The sequence below is a fragment of the Orbicella franksi genome, chromosome 10 (genome assembly GCF_964199315.1).
Source record: "Orbicella franksi chromosome 10, jaOrbFran1.1, whole genome shotgun sequence".
NCBI classification, from domain to species: domain Eukaryota; kingdom Metazoa; phylum Cnidaria; class Anthozoa; order Scleractinia; family Merulinidae; genus Orbicella; species Orbicella franksi.
In genome coordinates this window covers 4174839-4196153 of record NC_138154.1, presented here as the reverse complement: position 1 = coordinate 4196153, position 21315 = coordinate 4174839, and the positions used below count along the sequence as shown (strand labels likewise).

The window sequence follows — 21315 nt, the reverse complement described above, 5'->3', positions numbered from 1 at the left end:
GGTCTAATTAACACACTCTCATTGACAAAACGCCCATGGACTTTGTTCTTTTGTATTCTCTATTTTCCAATCGCCTATAATTCACTCTGTTTGCCCCCCATATTTTGCATAAAATATCGTTGTGAAATACTCTTGGGAGGTCTGCATACTCCCAAGAGCATTTCACAACAATAGTTTATGCAAAATTTGGGGGGCAAACAAAGTGAATTATGGGCAATTGGAAAATAGAGAATGACAACAGAGACAGCAACGTGAAGTCACGCAATACAAGTCGCTCGATGTAGCAACGTAACAGAGATGGCGTTTTCAACACAGCTAGTAACGACGATAGTTCTTCTTCACACCAGAGTTTTAGCACAAGAACCAGGTTAGTATTTTAGGTAAAAAAATATGTTATGGTTACATGTAATCTCACAATTTTGTGCTTGAACAAACCTTGAATCCGTGGTTTCATAGCAATATAACGATACAGCAGAAATTTGCATCTCGTTTCAGTAGTATTTGAACAATCTTACTTTAACCAGTTCAAAAAGCGCTATTACCAACGAGTTTGCAATTAAAGTGAAACATCTGTGCCAATTGTGTCTGAGCAGGTTTCATGTATCGTCAACATTTTGATACACTAGTTCCTCGCTAAGGAAATCACTTTCAATTTGTAAACGCGCTTCGGGCCACCGTTGTCTGCTTTCGTTTCTGCAGAATAGATCTTGCGCTTTTCTGTTAAACGCATTTGTTGACAAAATATGAGCTCTCTCTCGAGGCCTTTCTGTGAAGTGTCCTATTTCCAAAGATTTATTTAGTTTTGAAATCAGCGCACAACAGTCACGCAACAGCCTGTTCCTCATGGGACGTCACGAGCACTGTAACACGATATTCGAGCGGGTTTCGTGGTCGACAAACATGTTCTGCAATCGACTGTCGCTTCACTTCTATTGAGTGTGTGCATTGTCACGCAATAAAAAATAAAATCAAAAACCATTCAGTGGATAAAGTAAAGAAATTGTGATATTATAGACGATAAATAAAGAAGACAGTTCTCCAAGTTTAAGGTGTGTGCGTTGTCCCAAAGTTGAGATATTCGTCGAAATGTTCCGCGCAAAATTACAGAGCCTAGTATGGAGCCGCCATGTTGGAGGACCTCCTAAGTCCTCCAATATCGCCGCCGGAAAATAGTGTAAACATCTGGAACTTGCTTTGGCTATCTAGACAACTGATTATCTGGCTAAACTTCAGAATACCCGGCCACTTAATATGTGTTTTCAAATGCTGCTACCGCGCTGGAAAGTTGTTAACAGAGATAAATTTAGTACCTCTTGTGCCTGATGTGGATGAAACCTTCAGGGGCTCTTTAGTTTTGGATTTGAGAATTTGATGACGTCACGTGAACACACTCTATTCAAGATTTCATTCTAGGGGAGCAGGGGTGGCGCAGTAGTGAGAGCGCTGGCCTCACACTAATGTGGCCCGGGTTCAAATCGTGGACCCGCTGTCATAAGTGGGTTGAGTTTGTTGTTGGTTCTCGCCTTGCTCTGAGGAGTTTTTCTCCGGGTTCGCCGGTTTTCTTCCCTCCACAAAAATCAACATTTCTAAATTCCAATTCGATCGGGAATTCGAGGGCCACGGGTTTGTCAGTCGTAAGACTGTTGTGTTATATTTATTTATTTATTTATTTATTCATTCTGCAACTTGGCCAAAACACTAATTTTGACGTCCTTTTTCAATCGCCGCGATTATTTTCCCTTCAAGTAAAAATTAAAAGTTAAAAGTTTCAAGCGACTGTATCGTGGACTGTTGACGAAAATCTGTTGTTTCTGTACCGCTGACGTTACTAATCGAACCGTTCGGTAATCGAACTCGATCAAACTCAATCGAAATAAATCGAACGATTGGCTCGATAATCGAACAAAATCGAGTCCAAACATTTGTGTGAGAGAGTTCAATTGCGTTCGATTTCCGAACTAATCAAACCCAATCGAACTTAATCGAACACAATAGAAAAATCTTAAATTCACCTTTATACAACCAGATAATTGAACAGTCTGTCTAAGTATTAAAGAGCTACAAATGAATAATTAATTAGTAGTATTTTTATTGATGTATAGACTTTTGGCATGGAAAATATATTGAAAGAATAAACTGTCTGTAAAATCGCAAAAAAAAAAAAAAAAAAATCCCGAAACGTAAAGTTCAACGGACAATAGAAAATTAATCTTTCTTCACTGTAGTCCTATTTCATGTTATGATTTGTTTTTATCAACCTACGGAGTCCCAAGTCGTCTTCGTAGCTGGCGATTTCGTCGGAAAGCACGTGTGTGAGATTACTGCGCAGACTCGACTTCTCCCACTTTGCCTTTGCCATGTAAATATGTAAATATGCCGTGCAAAAAATCCTTCAATGAACTTAAACATCCACAGAGGTGGCTAGAAAAAACAATATAATGATCAATATCTTTAGCAAGCGATGCCGTCTAGAATCAAAGTAAATAACTTGAAAACGAACCTGATCGAACCCAATCGTACTAATCGCACTTGATCGAGCCTGTTGCGGCTATTTCGTATTTCCTTTGTGTCTCCCTTTTGTTCCGTATATATTTGTGTTATCCGTTACCCTCATAACTTTTTGGTTCCCTGAACCCCGTTTCCAGCATTTGGAATTTATCTTCCTCCTACGGAAAGTTATTAAATTTGCCGGACTAATTAATTGCAATTCGCTTTAAGTTGTTTGAATGTCAGCTCTCTGCCTCTTCAGAGCCCAATCGAACTCACCCGAACGTTCGATTGCGTTCGACTGGTCAAATTTTTTTGTGAGAGTTGATTGTGTTCGATTACCGAACTCAATCGAACCCAATCGCGTGATTGCGTTCGATTAAGTTGGATTGAGTTGATTAATCGAACGTTCGATTTGGTGCGATTAGTAACGTCAGGTTGTACCTTAGCAGATTTTGATGTTTTACGTTGAATAATATAAGAAGGCTTCACGGTAAAAGTTTGAAGGGAATTCGAATGCTGACTCATTCGGCAATTCGTGTTGGAAATTCAACCGCAAGGATCTCTTGCTAAAATATGTACATTTTTTCTGATTACCCAGGAAGTTTCGAAATATTAAAACAATATCCGCCAGGCGTAGTCAATCGATAAAAACCGATATCGGAAATCAATCGGTTCAATCGAAATCAGTCGCCGATTGCTATCGATTGATATCGGCAATCGATAACAATCGATAACTCAGAAAAATTTCTTTATCGATTGCTATCGATTGGGAAAAATCTTTAAAAAAAAAATCGACAATAACCAGCCGGACTATTCAGAAGGCTTTGTTATTGTGTAAAATGATAGCTGGAACAACATGCTAGCTAGATTATACTTTCCTTTTGGCCTGCTCCCGAGATCTATTCTTACGTTTGTTTCCTCATGCAGATGATTGAAATCACTAGAACGTTATGACTCTGTTGTTTATTTTGCTTCATCATTATGCCGACACTACAATGAGACTGGAACTCGAGGCTTTTATGTTGCTACTCTGGGCTGGGCTTCTTTTGGTGTCGTAAACTAGAAAGAAAGATGTAACCTAGCCCAAAATGTTTCTGCCAGTTTTTTTCCGTTCTTGTTATTTTGTCCATGATTGTAAAAGACGCAGGTTATGATAAATTAATTGACTCAAATAAAATCATTATAGACAAATTTTGTCAAACTTTTTATCAGTGTAACTTGTGAAAGGACAAAAATTGTTTCCGATAACAATCCATAATTATCGATATCAATCGATGAATCAATCGCTATCGATTACTATCGGCAATCGATAACAATCGATAACTCACAACTTCTTTCTTTGTCGATTTTCATCGATTGCTGTCGGCAATCGATATCAATTTTCGATTGATATTGATTATCGGTTTATCGATTGACTACGCCTGGTATCCGGCATCCATCTCCATAACTAAGGTAAAACTGAGAGATTTTCCTTTGTCTGACCGTCTCCACAGGTGTTGTAAGAACAGTAGCCGGTGGTGGAAAAGCTCATGTAGGCGGCCATAAAGATTGCGTGGATTCCAAAACTACTGCAATGGATGGGATAGGAAATAACGCCAGGTTTAATTACCCCTGGGGTATCGAGTTTGACTCCCAAGAAAATGTGCTTTACGTGGCTGACTGTGTAAGTATACAGGGGATTTTATGTTTATTACTGCGCGAAATGTGCGGCAAAAAGGCTTTCTTCGATGGTTTTTGTGTAGGAATTACATTTAATGTTTCTATCTATACAGGTATCTATGTTATATTCAATACTAAATACTCACAATTCTGTAGTTTGAGTTTGTTAGAGCATATTTTGGAATAGTTTGGGATACCACATTCGCGCCATTCGCTAGCTCTTTTGATTCATAGCACATGATTGCCATTTTATAGTTAACTTTTCTTAACTCATTGTAGTCAGTGTGAGTTTCAGCTGTTTTAGTTTGTAAAGAAATGATTTCTTTTATTAAGTCAAAGGTAGGAAGATGGTAAGCTTTCTAAATAGGCAATTACCTGTTCAATGAAAGGTTAACGAAGTATTTATTTTGGACTAGGAAATACTCGCACTTCTCAAGGAAAACCTGCATACTAATATATTTTCTGTATGTTAATAAAACCTAGTTTTCCTCCTTGTTTTCAACACCCTCTAAGTTCTTTGTTCTCAATTCGTTTAAAAATCAGTGCCTCACCTTAAAGCCTAACTTTCTTTCGATCGCAAGTTAGAAAAAGTTGACGTCTTCACATACGTCTGTTCATTTGAGATGCCCTTATTTAAGTTATTCATTAGAATACAGAACTTTGCCCAATGAAACGGAACAAAGCTTATTTGAGATTCCCTTGTTCCTGAGCTCTAGAACAGTTGACACAGCCTCATAAGATTCAAGCGATCTTATTTACTTCGATGATTAACGATAGATTTTATGAATATGCAATGTAGTACACAAGCAGTTGTAATGAATAATTCATTCTAACAGATTCTCAAAATAGTCAAGAGACCAAGATATTATATCATCTGAACGACATTAAAAAATTCCTTAGCTAACTTGGACTGATTCCTTGAACAGGAAAGTTCTAAAATCTGTTTGGTGACATGTTTTACAGAGTTTTGTAGGAGAGAATAACCATTACACGATGTTGAACGATTTTCATCTTGGGTGATGTCCGATCGCAGCGATAAGAGATGTCACGTGACAAAATTCATTCCATCTTCAGCTGTTTATTAAACACCAAGCTAACTATGTAAATTTTCCTCATTAAGGACGGTGCCTACTTTTGTTAGTGCGCAAACGCTCTGCGCACACGCAAGGCATGGTTTACATGAGCGCCCCAGGATTAAAACTAACGTAATCAGCTATGCTACCAAGTTCGCGATTCTGTCATTATTATTATGTTATCAAGCCAACTAAGAGCCGGTCACGCCATATCTTTCTCCGCAATTCAAATATATGATCTTCCATATATTCACATACCATCTACGGGTATATTACGAACTCATAACGTGACTAGCTCCCAGCTGGCTTGATACCTTAGTTGGTAGAACACTGTAGTGGTATCGCAGAGGTCATGGGTTCAAATCCCGTGCAAGCCTGAATTTTTTTCAGGCTTTAATTTCACAACTGCTTAAGTTGTGTATATAACTGCGATGGTCATTGATGTCTTCATACCTCTCTTCGAATTTCAAATATATGATCTTTCATATAGTCAGCATTTTTGTTCGAGATCCAAGACTAATTATCTCGGGAAAATTCGTGGGTAGCCCCAATTTCCTCTATGGATTCGTATTTCCAGTAGCCCTTTATAAGATCTACTTTTTACACAAGGTCCTAATCTGACGAAAAGACCTTTGTGTTCATTACGCATCGTCCTTAAAAAGTTAAGATAGTTCAAGATTGTATTTCTCCGTTATCGCTTTACAGGGCTGCCCAGCGACCGTCCACAGTAATGACCGTATAAGGAAAATCGACGTAACCACTGGTGAGCATGCCTTTTTTTTGCAGCAGGAATTGAAGGTGATTCCTTGAGAGAAATGTTCAAAACTTGCTCTTACCCCGCGCCGCTGGCAGGTCTTCACGTGTGAGGACAAAAATGGCTAGCACCTTAGTGACAACCAAACACCAGCTAGGCCTGCTAAATTTTTCTGTAACACGCGTGAGACATGAATTCCACGATACTGTTAACTTTGCGTTTCATTGAAAGATTAAGAAAAAGAAAGTCTTAACACGGTAGCAAGCGCAATGCATGTTTCATGCTAGGGAAGATTTAAACCTTCAAAACAAAAGGATCAAATTTTTCGAGTATTTATGTTTTGTGTGTGATTCATTCACTTTACCTGTACAGGTCGAGTGACGACTCTTGCAGGAAGTGCTCAAGGATACAAAGATGGAATAGGAGAGAATGCAAAGTTTCATCACACGTCAGGTAAGGAGTACAAAGTAGCCGGCATTTAATTTTGCTACTTGTTTAAAAATGGAAAAGAAGTGCCGACGGTGAACTGAAATTCGGTGTTCAAACGACCCTTTGGGCCAGACCTTCGACTGTCAAAGCGACAGAGGGGCTAAAACGAAGAAGGAAAGAAGCAAAGAGTTCTATTCTAAAAAGTGACAAAATTTCCTTCAGAAAGTAAACACAGACTTTTGCATAAGATTAGGCTAAGCGCTTAAGTAAAGTTTGTTACCTGACATTTGGGTCTTGTCGTTTTATATCACAGCCAACTTCATCGATTCTGAGTTTCGTTTCAACACAAGCGTTTTCTTGACAATGGCAGCCACGGAGTCGTAAACAGCCCCTTTGCCTGATTTGTCTTTCACAGTTTTCATCAACGCTTTGTCTTCGGACCGTCCCGTAAACCGTTACTTTTGTCATAGTTTTCCAGAATACAGGACAGCTGGAGGTGTTTGCGAGGAATATTTCGGAAGAATTGTCTCACTCCTCACGTGTCTCATTCAACTCTGTCACAAAAATGAGCGCGCGCATAACTTTTGCCGCCTTTTTTGTGGAGTCACTTCGTGTAGATCAACCTGAAATGTCCAGATTAGGTGAATTCGGGAAAGCGTGCTAAAGAAAATTAAACTGTTTGTAACTAGATGGGAGCGTCTTCGTCGGAGTTGTCCTTAGTATATAAAAAGATACTGAAGGTTGTGATTGGTTATTGCGAATTAGTTAACAAAGAGAAGAAGAAGTCTCGATTTTCTCCAAAAGTAAAAGAACAATGGCGTAGAAAGGGAGTTCTCCATACGTTTGTACTAATTTGCGTTTCTTGCTCACAGGAATGGCCATTGATCAAGTGGAAAAAGTCTTATATGTGGCAGACAGTGTAAGTTCAGTCACCTTGTATTGTGTAGCTAGAAATGTTGGCCTGATTACTTATAAACAATTCAATGAATATTATTTCTTGCTTTGAATGTCAAGGCTTGATTGGATTCTTCTCAGAAAAAAAGCTGTTCGTGAATCAGAAGAACAATCTTTCTCCGTCTCTCGTGGGATTGGGACAAGTCAGTTGCACCACAACTCGCCGACCAGGGTGTAACATGTCGCAGTTGTAAAACACTCCATGTGAAGTCAGCTTGTCGCCATAGGGAGGCTCAGGCCTTATTCCCAAAGGAATTAAGACGTGGTACCCAGTTTGTCCGCGGGTAACGTTACCACGCGCGTTGCGTGGATGTTTTCGTAGAGCCTCTACGAAAACATCCACGCAACGCGCAGAGTAACGCGCAAAGCCTCTCGGGCTGTCCACGTGATCAAAATTTGCGTCACAGGATTGTTTTTTTTTTTTTTTGATTCTCCTTGGATTTCCAAAACCATTTGTGACCAAAAAATAGCTTGAGGAATGACCGTGGGAATAAGGCTGGAGGATTAACTGTCTTATTCTTCAGCCTCTGTTGATTTACTCTCCATCATGGGTTGGAATTAACATGGTTGTTTCTTTTGTTGATTACACAGGGAAACGATCGAATAAGGAAAGTTGATCTTAAAACAGGTGCCTTCAGTTACTCCTTCCTATGTTTGTTTCATTTGGATGCACTGTTGAGGTAAAAGTTCTCAGAAAATTGTTGCGCAAAAATAGCTGACCTTGCAGTTGTTGTTTCAGCTGAAGTAACCACGTTTGCCGGCAGCGGGGAGCCTGGATTCCATGATGACGTAGGAATCAAAGCTAAGATGACCAACCCTCAACATCTGGAAATTGACAACATGAAAAGAAGGCTGTTTCTTAGTGACACGGTCAGTTACATCGGGGAAGCCTACAAACGTCCACGTGTTTTGTTTTCTTAGATATTATGATCTGTTCACATTTCACCATGACTGTGTACTGATCTACCTCAGAGCTTGTTAGTGCTCACTTAAGTCACAAAGTATTTTGAAGGTAAAACATTGCAAGTGTCAGATCACTTGTTTCAGAATAGACTATCCCTAACTTCAGTGAGCCAATATACTTTCTGATGATTTTTCTCTCTTTTTCCACATAGTTTTACTTCCGTGAGACTTTAAATAAAGTGTGAAAAATTTGTTGAAACAAATCGTATAGCAGATCAGACACCGTGCGGTAAAAAGGAAATCAAGTAATGCGTTATGTTTGGTTGAAGTTGTTACATTAAATACGATGTCTGCTTTACACAGGATAATCATGCAATAAGGATCATTTCGTTGCCTGACGGTAGGCTGATAGAATCATGTGTGAATTTTGTCTTTATTTTCCACCGATGAAATAATACAAACCTTTGCTTGGTTGTTCGTTTGTTTGGTTTAGTTTATTGAGTCTTTCCTTTCGCTTATTGCTTTAGATTCTGCTGTAAGCTTTCACCTTCACCAACGTTTATTCCAACAGGGAAAGTGACAACACTGGCGGGTGGTAGCCAGGGACTGGTGGATGGTATTGGAAGAGAGGCTAGGTTTTACCATCCAACAGGGAACTCACTCGACGTGTATTCTGGGATATTATATGTGGCTGATCATGTACGGGCACTAAGTACCTTTTTATTTTATTATTTTTTGACATTATTTGTTTAGCAATGGCTCTCGTTAAAACAGGAGAAGAAGGCATACAGCGACGAGTGGATAGTGGGGAACATTCACCACGTTAATTCAGCCGTTTCTTGTCATTTTCCCATTTTCGATCTTCGTCAGTTCCTTCTCATGTCTTAGGTTTTTCTCTTTCTCAGTTGTATAAGATCTTATAGCCTAGCCTACGGTACAAATAGATAAGACATAACGTAATTGCTATTAACAACAATTACAAAATTGCTCCTTTTTCTTTGGTGAGCACGGACGTTTGTCTCCCACCAATGTGGCCTGGGTTCGAATCCTGGAGGAGTTTGTTGTTGGTTGTTTCATTGTTCCAGTGGTTTTTCTCCGGGTTCTTCAGTTTTCCTCTCTCCACAAAAACCGACACCTCTAAATTCCAATTCGATCTGGAAACAGTGGACGAAGAGCTGCCCCGCGGACTTTGCTACTGTTTATTCTATTTAAACAGTAGCAAACAGTAACTTGCCACGTGCTCATTGATAAATTTTCACCATTCACTCCTATTGTTTTTATTATTGCAGTATAACCATGTTATACGGACGGTGGACGTAAATAGTGGTAAGTTGATATTTATTTTCTTATTAATGTCTCTTGGACGATGTGTTCTGTCCTCGCTTATGAGTTAGGTATGATTTGACAAGTTGTTATACCTACAGCTCTCTCTACCGTCAACACCGCCCGCAAGTGCGTTAGATGATTGCGTTGGCGCGTATTCGTTTGCACTTGTCTCCCCTCATGTTCGTTCGTTTGTACTCTTATGGCTTTTAATATTTACGTTTGTTTGTATTCGTATGTCTTCGTACGCGTTCATTTGTATTCGTATGTCTTCGTAGGCATTCGTTTGTATTCGTATGTCTTTCTGGGCGTTCGTTTGCATTTGTCTGCCTTTGCATGCGTTAGTTTGCGTTCGGGCACCTTCGTCTGCGTTCGTATGTGTTCGATTGCATTTGTGTGCTTTCGTTTGGTCTCGTGTCAGCCTGGTGTATGGGAAAATGCATTGCTGATAGTTAACTAAAACTGCAAGGGTGACGGACGTTACGTTGGTGATAAGAATTACAAGCAATCTGTGTGTCTGCATGGTTTGCTGTATGTAGTAACGTTAGTATTTATATTTGAAGGCCAAGTAAAAACACTTGCTGGCGGTGGACGAGAAGGATTCAAGGACGGTGTAGGAAAAGAAGCCCGGTTTAATTATCCCGAGGGACTATACTTTGACACGGACCATCAAATCCTTTATGTTGTTGAGTTTGTGAGTATGTTAATGTCTCTTCAGGTAACAAAATTTGTTCGGTTGACATTTTCATCAGTTTAATGTGATCTTGAGAGGCTCGCAAACCTCGGTTTGAGTTTGTAAAAACAGCACTTGAAAAATTTGAAAAGAACATGTTGAGAAGTGAAGTAACTGACGATAGACTTCAACACATGAGGTTTTGTCTTTCTTAGTTAGCTCTGATTTCTTTGACATTCGCCAAAAATCGTGTTACACTGACCCAACCATCTGTTTTCTAAGAAGAGCTCTTAAAGAGCTGATTCAATAAATCCCGAGTTAACGCTTTGACCGACCTCTGAACCCAGCGTCACTTAAACATTTTGTTGAATTGCATTGCCTCATCACAAGTATCTCATCTTGCTAACTGTAGAAAACATCGCCAAAGAATTTGGCGGGACAGTTAGTGCAAACATTTAAGATGCCAAAGAAATATGGCGATGGGCGTGGTCAGTTTTAAGCTGTACCAGAAGCTTAGAAACAAATTGCTTTTACTGTAACTTCTTTTCTAGGATAGCCACGCTGTAAGGATTGTCACGCCAACAGGTAAGTGTATGGACTTAACAGAGTTCCATCTCATTCAACGACTAAAATCCTTTGGTTAACTCCAGTCGTCAGGGAGACCTCTGTTAGTGAACAAAGCAATTCTCTTTTCTGGATTTCCAAGAGTTTTTCCTACTCTGAGTTACATTACAAACTTTCTAGTTCCGGGGTTAAGGAAAATTTTCCATGGAAAGCTTGTGGTATTGGGTTGCTGAAAAATATGCTTTACGTTTTAACCATTAAGACAATGAGAACTTTTAAGGGAGTTATGACGCGTTATTATTGTTAATGGATAGGCGAAGTTAGAACGCTGGCTGGTGGTACAGAGGGCTACAGGGATGGAGTCGGCAGGCAAGCTCAGTTTTTTCATCCCACTGGACTGACTTTTGATCATAAAAGAAAAATCGTCTATGTTACAGACCAGGTGAGTATTCTCGTCTGTTTTGAAAGATCTTACACTTGGTTTCAGTAGTTTGACCAGTCAAGAAAGATCTATTTTCCTCTCGAATCTCAGATAAAATGTACCAAACTTTAGTAAACCGATCAGAGGGCTCAAAAAAATAAAAAGGTTTACATCTGTGGTGTATGCTACACCAGCTATCACACACAACACTAACGGAACTATCTACGATTTTTGTTTGTATTCTTTTTTTTCACACATTATTACTTCATTTTGTATTCCAGTACAACCACATGGTGCGGAGCATTACTGGTGTTGGTTCAACACTTGTGAATCCTAACAAATCAGGTACGAAACTTCAGTTGACTCGTTTAAGGAGCTATTTAGTTTTTATCCCAAACCGCCCCTAACCTTGTACATGTTATCTGGCCTCAAGGAGAGCCTTCACCAGTGAGGGAACGCGACTTATATCAGAGTTTAAACGGAAAAGGCGTCGTATGTCGTTTAGCCACCAAGTCGATTAGCCGGTTAGCCGCTACCCGGTTAACCCATAACCAGAAGTCGATTAGCCCCCATTCACGCTCAAAGAACGAGAAATAGACAGTGTTTTCGACTTCTAGTTGGGGGAAAATGGTTAGAGTATAACCAACTTGGTTAAACGACCGGTTACTAGTCAGACCGTCTTCTTAACTTTACTAAGTGAGGGTTTTGTCTTGGTTTTCTCTTAATATCAGATTAGTTCACAAGTTAACCCTTTTGGTTTTTGCTTTGTTTTCAGTTTTATCCAGGACTCTATTGAAGACAAGAAGCTCTCCCTATTTATTCGCTTGTTTCGTGTTTTCTGTTGCCTTTTTTGTCGTGGTTGCTTTATGGTTTCGACGAAGTGCTCGATATTTACTGAGAACAAGACTTGTTTAAGGATTACCCAATTGATGACATTTATCAATTATTTGCTCTATTGCTCCAACTCAATGCGACCAGCTTCCTGAGGAATTTTGAAATTCAGCAATTCCTAAAACGTGTTTTGAATACTACGTCAATTAATTGAGTTCTTAAATAATATTCATAGTTTTCTGTATAACTTAAATTTGATTGTTTTGACTCTCGATAACGCGGACTCCACGTACTTCTCATATAACATAATTATGTCAAGTTACAGTCTGCTGTTCATTATTTGTCAAAATACACTTCAAAAGACTTCTGGAATATTTATTTTCACATCTATTCTATATTTGTCTGCACAATAGCCCTTGCTTCACAGACATTGTCTATGTTGTTTATTGCACTTTTTTTTTTATCTCATACCCCGCCATAACGGACTCTTGTGTTACGGACACTAAACGACGTCCCCGAGTGTGTCCGCCACAATGAGACTTGACTGTGAAGGCTTTGAATTTGTCGCTAATGATGTGTACACATGGCTACCCTGTGCTTGTGTTTGAGTGTGTTATTTCCGATTGTGTGATACAATGACAATTTGGGAAAAAACAACAGCACTGTTTGCCACCGGCGTTTGGTGACTTGAAACGTTTTATAATCTAAGGGAGGACAGTTTTAACTGACTCATATATTAACATTATTTTAATACTAATAAAAGTCACTATTCTTTGGAAGTGTGGAATTTAACAAATCGAATGTGGTTTAGCGTGGTCTGTATTCTTATCGACAACGATACGCGTCATTACAGTGGTAAAAATGTTGTGGACAACAAATTTTGACCACTGTGATGACGCGTATCGTTGTCGATAAGAGGACAGACCACGCTAAACCACATTTCGATTTGTTTTTTACCCCAACGTCAGAGAAAATGTTTTTTCAGAGCGCGAGCAGAAAAAGGCATTACATGACACATTGACGCGAGCAGTGTTGTCTGGACTCTTATCGACAACGGCAAATTAGCTAATCAGATTGCGAGATTAGTAGCAATTGTGGTAAAAAAAATAATATGTTATAGCTAGCTTGTTGTAGCACATTGTCACCATCTTTAATCGAAATGGAGTACCCGTAGGTTTTTGGTTCTTTTCCATACGATGATTGGCCTTGGCCACTTCTTGGATTATTTTCAGATGTCTCTCACCGAATGTCCCCAAACTTTGACTTACCCAGTCATCATGGTTGGCCGCTCACTTTCACAAACTCACTGAAATTGTTGAACTTGCTCGTCTCAATACTCCTGTGGTCAACTTGCTGAGAGAAATGGGCTCTCCTCTGGCTCGGTAAACTTGCTTATAGTGGTCGGCAATATTCGGAGAACTCGTGATTCTAATCGGATCTCTTCGGCAAACTTACTTGAAGGAGTCGGTCATTTTCGGTAGTTTTCGACAAAGTCCTAACCTAATATGGTCGGTAACGTCGATCATTCCTAGGTCTTCTGGCTAACTCTGGATTGTATTGAGAATTGTACCTGAAACAAAACCAATACACAAGGAAGAATTTAAACTAAATCAAACAAGTAAGTACTAGTAATTGGACGGAGTGAAGTACAATTTAGGGAGTAATCGCGCAAGTAATTCAGTTCAAAACCGAGTGCACGGCGCGAGGGCGATTTGAAATTACAAGCACGATTACTGACTCCCTAAATTGTACGACACAAGATGCAATTAGTACTTAAGGACGTTCGCGCTAATTGTTTCTGCGCATCCTTACTGCGTACGCAAATTCACACGCCACGTCATGTGTGAGCGCGCGCTAAGTAATAAAATGAACAATGATAGGGCAGATGGCCATTGCTTTTCTTGGATTTAACGATCTTGGACGTCCGGTTACCCCTATTTTTCTTTTGATGGATCATTTTCTCTTTCGATTTTCTACGTTTAGCGAAAAAATGAAGAAAATCTATCGACTAGAAGTTTGAATTTTTTGCAAAATGCACCATCGAATTTCGTTCTCTCTAGCTCTTCGTTTGTCTGTGCGACGCTTTCAAATGCCTCTTGAAGGGTTAGGTTTTGTGAAAACGTTGGTAACATTTGGAATTATTTACGCAACAGACCCATTTCTACAAAATACAACTAAGATCGTTTTCCTCGGTTGACTCACCTTCGATATTTTTAACTACAAATCCCTGAAGACCACGCTGAATTACGTGCGTCAATTTTTCAAAATCAGGGTAGTTTTCCACACGCTTTATCTCTGAAACGAAGTCAGTGACCCATTTTTTTTGCATTTCTCACACAAGTAACTCATTATCTGACTGCAGTAAAAGTTTTAAAAAAATCTATCGACTGGAAAATTTTCGCGCAAACGTTCTTAATTGTATCAATTAAAAATTCTGTGATCAAAAAATTCCTTTGAGAATATTGGAACGAAAAAAGCTGGTAGCGCTGTCCGAAAGTTTGAAAAACTGTAGGAAACACTAAGAAAGAAGCCTTAAAGCGCAGCTAATTGACGTGCGAATGGCGTAGGTATCCAATTACAGGCATCCAGTTAAAAAGGTTGTAATTGGACACCCACGTGATCTTGCATGGATTACGTGACAAATAGGCGTGCCAAGAACCAATCACGATCGAGAATTTTGTTATAGATATGACTAATAAGGAAAGAGGTGGAAGTAAGTTGTAACTTTCCCAGCTGGATATACACACCAAAATTAACTAAAACAAGAAAATCTGTTTCAATGAGTGAATACCTAGAGGTTTCCTGGCCATCAGTAAGATTAGTTGTGGCCTTATTATTGTTTTCCCCTCTCACAGACGCAAGCAGCTTCCTTTCTCGTTCATGTTCTTCTTGCTCTCGTCTTAATCTCTCTTTTCTCATTTGTTCAACACTTTTCTTTTGTTGTGTTTTAGAGTTCTTTTCAGTGTCTCTATGTTTCTTGTGCTTATCTTTGTGTTTCCTGTCTTTGTCTCTTTTGTGAGAATGCTTGGCTTCAAGGAATTTACTCATGTTTTGCAGCGGATCCATTAGCTTCTTTCTGTCACTTTCTTTAGAGCTAAACACAGAGGAAAAGAAATAAAAAGACACAAAACAAAGAGAGCATTCCTCTGGGGCCCACGAAAATTTACTGTCCTTTGTCAGTATTAGAGAGGGTCTGCACTTAAAAAGGTTTCCTTTAGAAGAAAATATGTGAGAATTTTGTTGGGACATAGAGAACTGTATGTAATAGAGAGGTGTTCATATTAAAGAGATGTCTGTAAGGAGAGGTTTCACTGTATTTATTATGAACTAACCTGTTCAGCTGGGAGAGCTCGATAATTATGACAGTTTCTGTGGCCCTTGCATGGGTTTAATTGTTTTACCAAATCATTAACACAAATATCAGTGTGAACGGTAATGAACTAACTACAGAAAAGATTCACAATCAGTTACCTTTCACTTGTGGCATTAAGGTTCATTCTCTCTTGATGTGATTTGACATACCATGGCTTTGCACCTACATGTAAGGAAAGTGGAATAACAAACAATTTTTATTGTTGACTGGCCACGACTTCACTGTGATTGAGTGGTAGTCTCTCCAGCAAACAGCCATATGTCAAGTTTATACACAACACTTCACAGCAGATTCCCATTCAACTTGATATCCTTGTAGTACCGTCTTCAGCAAGCTTGATTAATTGGATATGCGTGCACTATCCACTTCTGATTAAGAGCCAACTTAGTGTTAACACTCATCTGACATTGTAAAATAAGAAAGAAAATTGGAAGAAAAAGGCGCTCACATACCAGTAGTTCATGAACAAGTTGACGACTGCACAAGATCATTTGGAACAGTATCCAGTTCAGTTTATTTTAGATATTGGCTGCCTGAACTAACTTAGTTGAGTATTGAGTAATCTAGATAGGAAAGAGTACTGAACAGACCTTGTGCATCTCTTTCACTCTGTCCAAGGTAAGTTAAAAGGCCGATGGCTTTTTCCCTTTTTTCCTGTTCAGCTTTTTTCTCAGCTTCATATTCACGGTTGTTTCCATGACTGAGCTGGAACAAAACTTATGAATTACCTGGGTGTATTTATTATTATTATTAGTACCATGCAACATTTTTCTAGTAAACCCTTCCCTCGTGATGTTCTAAAATTAGCTGGTCAATAAATTTATAGTCAGACAGTTAAGTGTGTTGTATGGTGAATGGTTTTGTTTACTTTTTTTGACTTTCACCTGTCCTAAAGGTTCTACAAAATAGGAGCACAATTCACAAATAATGTATAGTGAAACTTTCCTTTCAAGCTGTCCAAAAGCCCATTTACAAAACATAAAATTGTTGTCACAGTTCCGATATAAATGGCAGAGACTACTTTTAACACAATGTGTCTACCAGGAAATATTTGAACAGGTCAGTGGATAAATTGAGTGTCAGGTACAAGACCTTGGCAAGTTTTTGACCACAGACCCTCCTGTTATCTGGGACATTGATTGTATCATCATCAAAAAATATGTCATCAAGTTATCCAAGTCTTGTGTCACAAACCTTCTCTTCAATGTCGGCAAACAAATTAAGATGTTGTGGTTTGTTGTCAACTGTAACAACTGCTTTTTCATGGCATGTTTCATCTTTGAGTTGCTTTCTGGTAGCACGACCACGTAGTAAGGCTGTTCTGGCCTCTTGCTCCTAAACACAGTTCAAAGTTTTAGTCTAATAAATGATACTAGGAGCACCTACCGTAATTTCCGGCAGTTTACCCACACGGCAGATTACCCGCACCGGTCGTTTTTTGCCAAAATGAGAAAAAAGATTCAGCAGATTACCCGCACTGGCAGATAACCCGCACCAAAAAACAAGAGAAAGTTATGCTAAATCGAGAACTCACAAATTTGAAGTGATCGAGTGAAACTAAGCCTTTCATGTTCGTGTCCATTTGGAATAAGATAAAAGTTTCTGCTACTTGGCCACCAATAGGGTAGTACGATTTATTGTGCATTTTCCAGGAAATACCCATACCCTGCTCCCACAGAAGGGGTTGGAATTTCCTAGGGGTGGGGTGGGGGTGATTTCTGTTAGACCAAAAAATCACAAGTAATATATGAAGCTTAACTGGAGTTTTCAGAGGGGTGCGAGGGAGGAGGGGGGGGGGGGTCATAAAAAATCCTGTCTGTGGGGAAGGTATGGATATTTCCTGGACCTACATATCGTAGCTTCGCAGCTTATAAAAATAATAACCATGACAACTCACTGCCAGAGCTTTCCTTCTTTCTCTGTCCTGTTCTTCTAATCTTGCATTTTCTTCATCACGACATACTCGCTCAATATTGTCGATGTTCCGTACATGCCAGCTGAAAAATCAAATCAAATACACAATTGCTGTAGTAATAAAATAATTTTTAAGGCATATTATTAGTTTCAAAGGAGTGAAAGGAACATGTAGGTATACATGAAACCCCAGTCTGCCCATATTATTTACTTTTAAATCCTCAGAGCACAACAATTCCTACTACCCCTCCCCCACTACAAAGTCACCTTTGTAGCAGGGGAGGGGTAAGGGCAAAGGTTGGTAGCCTTGCTGAAAATGACGCAGGAATACTGCAGGAGGAAGAAGAGGAAGAGACAGGAAGCTGAATTTCTGAAAAGATGGAGACTGGAGAGGAAAATCTTCATGGGAATGGCAAGTGAGAACTTCTGAGTACCTCCCACTACAGACCTGCTGACTTTTATAACGTAAAAAAGAACTGGAGATGTTTAAACCAGGAAGATTTCAATTTATTGAAACCTAGGGTTTTTCTAAAAACAAAAGCAAATGTTGCAACAGTTCAATGAAAACTGCTAATTTGCCATACAAAATTATGTGTAGATGCTGACAGATGTTGAACAAAACCAGAAATCTTTTGGTGTACCCAAAGGCAAGATGTACAAAGCTCCTATAAGTTGAGATAAATCCCCCTAAGTATTGCTTCTTAACAACAGGGTTTTGCATAATTTTCAAAGAATGTTTAGGATAGTTCTCAACCCAGGAGGACTTTGTGAATCTGGCCCAGAGGAATGAGCAGTTTTGCTTCTGTTATGTGATGGAGAACAAAACCTGTGATTTTATTCACAAAAATATACTGTTTAGGTTTTAACAAACTGACTGAAATTGTTTGCGAAAAGCAAGATTGGTTTACAGTCAACTTCATCAGTTGCTATCCATGATATACTTTGAATAAAATTAAGATTGTTAATACTCTAAAACATGTTTTTGAGAAGAAGGCTACAGTGTCAGTTGTGTAATTCATCATCATCATCATCATCATCATCATCATTTTATTTAGTAACGCAAGTTACAAAGATTGGCAGCCAGTGAGGCTGATGTGGACCTACAATTAACTAATAAATGTGAAATAAACAACAAAATGATTTATAAAATTACCCTATGGTATTTAATATACAACTGACCATAATCAAATTAAAAATAAATTCAGTATCAAATCACCCGCTCTAAATAAAGTTTGTATTGTGGTGGGAAACAGCACTATATGCCTGCTGTCAGTTTCCTTGGTCCTATGATAACAATAGAAGACAGGAATGTTTATAGTTTGCAAGTGTGACCTCACGGATGGTTTTCCACAATTTCGCTACAATTTAGTTACCTTTTTTTGGGTAAAATGTTCATCTTGTTGCTGTTTCTCTATATTGTATAAGTACCAAAATGTCCTGCAAAACAACGCTCAAAACATCGTTCAAAACGTCGTTCAAAAGGGTTCAAAACGTTCAAAACACGATCGAGAGTATCGAGTGCATCCGCAACGCACTCTGCCAGTGGTTTGGTTGTACACGATATGCGCACGCTGACGTTTTGGCGCGTGTTTTCTGGTAGTTTACATCGCGGGCGATTCAATATGGTTGACGAAGCAGAGCTGAATTGTTTTCAATGAATTCGGCAAAATTATGAGCGAAAAAGCCGTATCAACAGCAGTGTCTGACTTGGTTCTAGCGGGATGTTCATTATATGCGGCGGTCCATGTTCACGGAACATCAGTTTATGCTGCCTGGGGTTTCTTGTGTGTTTCCATTGCTGCATCTTTTGGCGTTCTAAAGTTTGGAGTGGCTTTTCCAAATGTTCAGTCTAAAGTGATTCGATTGCATGCGCTTTTCACATGGATAGCTTCAACTGTAGGTAGGACTGGCAAGGCTTATTACAGCCCACCCCTACCCCCGCAAAAAAAGTAACATGAAAATAAGCTCAGCCTATTCTATATAGTAGTGCTTTAGGTATTAGTGGCAAGGCCTATCATCCTGTTATCTATTATTCCATAAAATAAATGCGCGTTTGCTTACTCATCATTCACAGGGAATGGTTTAATAAGGAGTAAAGAAATTGGGTGGCTAGCCACGCCATAAATCTGGCAAAAGAGAAAGAAGCATGCTCAGTGACAATACACACTAGTTCACGGGCAGGTGTAATGTTGGTCTCAGCAAATTTAAAATAGATATCATAATTTTCTTGTCAATTTGTCTGGCTCTGTAGAAGAGCACAAATGGACATCCTAGGCAAATAAAGAGTTTAGATAATTTTGTAATAACATATTATCCAAATTTTTGTAATTGTATCATTAACAGTAGCTCCAACCCCCTCAAAAGAAACTAGAAAAGAAAGCAACCCCTCTCCCCCCACCTCCAAAATTTATGGATTAAAAATTCTGTAACTGTCCCATTGGTTTTTGTGTTCAATGATGATTCTCAAACATTTTTGTGCCTAATATTTTACAGGGATTCCTCTTATTGCAGCAGGTTTCTGTTTCCATCACCACAAACCTGCAAATGCCAAGTTCCATTTGGTGAGTTCTGTGATTGCGTTTGTTCTCTCCTTAATCCACAATCCAGCAGAAAAGATGCTAACTACAGCAGCCAGCACCATAGCTGTGTTGGGAATACTTTTAGTCACTTACATGTATTCAAACTTTTATGGGACTACTGGTGCTCTTGCTTATGGACTAGCAAGCGTAGTTGAATCCATCACATTTCTTGGTTTGCCAGGTGTAGATTGGTTCCATTACATCTTGGCTGGAGGAAATCTTCTTCTAATGTATGGGTTGATCAAATAGGGTTATTGTGACATGCAAACACTACTGTAGGAAAAAAGGAATTGTCATAATTTTTGTCATAAGTCATTGCCATACTTGATTCTCTAGAAACTGTCTATACTCTCCTGATAAAAGGTCACTAGAAATTCCAGTGAGGTGGGTGGTCATAATAGTCAGGTTTTGAACTGGAATTTCCAGTGTAGGATTCAAACCTGAACTATAAATGATGGGTATGGATATTCTCTTGAACAATACATTGTCTCTTTAATATTTCATTACCCTGCATAGCAGTTGTTCCAGTGTTGGCAAAGCAAAGGAAGAGTAGAGTAAAAACAAATAAAATTGAAAATATTTCTTCCTTTGCTCAACCTTTTGACTTGGTTTCTTTTAGCATGATTCCTACATGTACGTAAATTAAAGATTCAACAGCATAAATAACATTTCCCTTCCTTGCAACAACTGCCCTGTCAGACACAAATCATCAGATAGACGGAGGATTGTACGCATGAAAGTTGATCTGTAAATAATAAACAGACGTGCCAAGCAAGTTGTACAGTGTCTATATTTTGTTTGATACTTTTCCTTTCTAACCACTGACAGTAAAGGGACTATGAAATGGGCATGACTTGGAGTGAGGACCATGTTACCCATACATACAATTATTGTCTTCACCAAATAGTCGTTTTACTTTATGAAATATGCTGTTAGAAAGTCTAAAGTTGTGGCATATGAAAGAAACTTTTCTTATTTAGCAATGTACAGTTCCAGAAAATATTCATACCCAGAAATTCCAAGGGGGAGGGTGGTTTCAAAAGTAAAAATTTTCAAAGGAAAGTACGAAGCTGATCTGGAATTTCCAGCGGGCTGGGGTTCAAACTAAAAAACCCTTCCATGGGAGGGATATGGATATTTTTTGGAAGAACACATTGTATTATTTTTACTCCAAGGAGTATTATAATTGGAGAAAAGACCATGGCTTTGTTTGGATTTCTGCTGTAGTAGAGACGAGGTACTGCAGGTAATGGTTAGAGATTGTAAGTGCGGGACTCCCATGGTACAGGTTGAATCTTAGGGTTAGGTTTACATTAGGACTGGGTTACTAAGTGGTTATCATGAGCAAGACTCAATGCTCAATGACTTAATGCTG

At 39.0% G+C, this 21315-nt stretch overlaps 4 protein-coding genes across 7 annotated transcripts in view; 2 read left to right on the top strand and 2 right to left on the bottom strand.

Annotated features, from left to right (window-relative positions):
- The window catches only part of LOC145501092 (uncharacterized), a 57871-nt gene extending 46688 nt beyond the window's left edge, over positions 1–11183 (bottom strand). Inside the window, exon 1 of the mRNA XM_081480650.1 lies at positions 10858–11183. The gene's annotated coding sequence lies outside the window, so the exon portion shown is untranslated. The remainder of the gene's footprint in view (positions 1–10857) is intronic.
- Positions 200–12265, top strand: LOC145501015 (NHL repeat-containing protein 2-like). Its single transcript, XM_081480583.1, has 15 exons — positions 200–367; positions 3984–4153; positions 5928–5985; positions 6349–6429; positions 7278–7324; positions 7951–7987; positions 8099–8229; positions 8626–8662; positions 8834–8961; positions 9552–9588; positions 10149–10279; positions 10810–10843; positions 11137–11264; positions 11525–11588; positions 12019–12265. The coding sequence occupies exons 1-15, from the start codon at positions 298–300 to the stop codon at positions 12156–12158; spliced, it is 1293 nt and encodes a 430-aa protein (XP_081336709.1). The 5' UTR covers positions 200–297; the 3' UTR covers positions 12159–12265.
- A 729-nt stretch (positions 12266–12994) lies between these two features.
- Positions 12995–18831, bottom strand: LOC145501064 (leukocyte receptor cluster member 1 homolog). 4 transcript variants are annotated; one of them, XR_014051176.1, is made up of 8 exons: positions 18735–18831; positions 17345–17444; positions 16642–16782; positions 16038–16152; positions 15546–15609; positions 14866–15168; positions 14277–14369; positions 13583–13644 (listed from the first exon to the last, which is right to left on the bottom strand). XR_014051176.1 is itself a non-coding variant. In XM_081480628.1 (7 exons), exons 1-7 carry the CDS (start codon positions 18755–18757, stop codon positions 13575–13577), a joined length of 816 nt encoding a protein of 271 aa, XP_081336754.1. In that variant the 5' UTR covers positions 18758–18831; the 3' UTR covers positions 12995–13574. The 4 variants fall into 4 exon arrangements, 3 of the variants coding, with proteins under 3 accessions (XP_081336754.1, XP_081336755.1, XP_081336753.1); XM_081480628.1 differs by lacking the exon at positions 14277–14369 and having other exon boundaries at positions 12995–13644; XM_081480629.1 differs by having other exon boundaries at positions 13572–14369.
- A 187-nt stretch (positions 18832–19018) lies between these two features.
- On the top strand, positions 19019–20946 carry LOC145501113 (transmembrane protein 276-like). The gene is made up of 2 exons (XM_081480666.1): positions 19019–19261; positions 19855–20946. Exons 1-2 carry the CDS (start codon positions 19033–19035, stop codon positions 20187–20189), a joined length of 564 nt encoding a protein of 187 aa, XP_081336792.1. The 5' UTR covers positions 19019–19032; the 3' UTR covers positions 20190–20946.
- Positions 20947–21315: the final 369 nt, after the last annotated feature.

What these genes read in the sequence shown, in the direction of transcription:
- LOC145501113 (XM_081480666.1), top strand. Translation starts at nt 19,033, where the DNA reads ATGAGCGAAAAAGCCGTATCAACAGCAGTGTCTGACTTGGTTCTAGCG. An exon ending in ATGGATAGCTTCAACTGTAG is followed by an intron (nt 19,262 to 19,854) that starts GTAGGACTGGCA and finishes AATATTTTACAG; the next exon opens with GGATTCCTCTTATTGCAGCA.
- LOC145501064 (XM_081480627.1), bottom strand. Translation starts at nt 18,757, where the DNA reads ATGAACATTTTACCCAAAAAAAG. An exon ending in AACATTTTACCCAAAAAAAG is followed by an intron (nt 17,445 to 18,734) that starts GTAACTAAATTG and finishes TTGATTTTTCAG; the next exon opens with CTGGCATGTACGGAACATCG. An exon ending in TTGCCGACATTGAAGAGAAG is followed by an intron (nt 16,153 to 16,641) that starts GTTTGTGACACA and finishes GTTTTGTTCCAG; the next exon opens with CTCAGTCATGGAAACAACCG.
- LOC145501015 (XM_081480583.1), top strand. Translation starts at nt 298, where the DNA reads ATGGCGTTTTCAACACAGCTAGTAACGACGATAGTTCTTCTTCACACC. An exon ending in GAAAATCGACGTAACCACTG is followed by an intron (nt 5,986 to 6,348) that starts GTGAGCATGCCT and finishes TTACCTGTACAG; the next exon opens with GTCGAGTGACGACTCTTGCA. An exon ending in GGCTGTTTCTTAGTGACACG is followed by an intron (nt 8,230 to 8,625) that starts GTCAGTTACATC and finishes TGCTTTACACAG; the next exon opens with GATAATCATGCAATAAGGAT.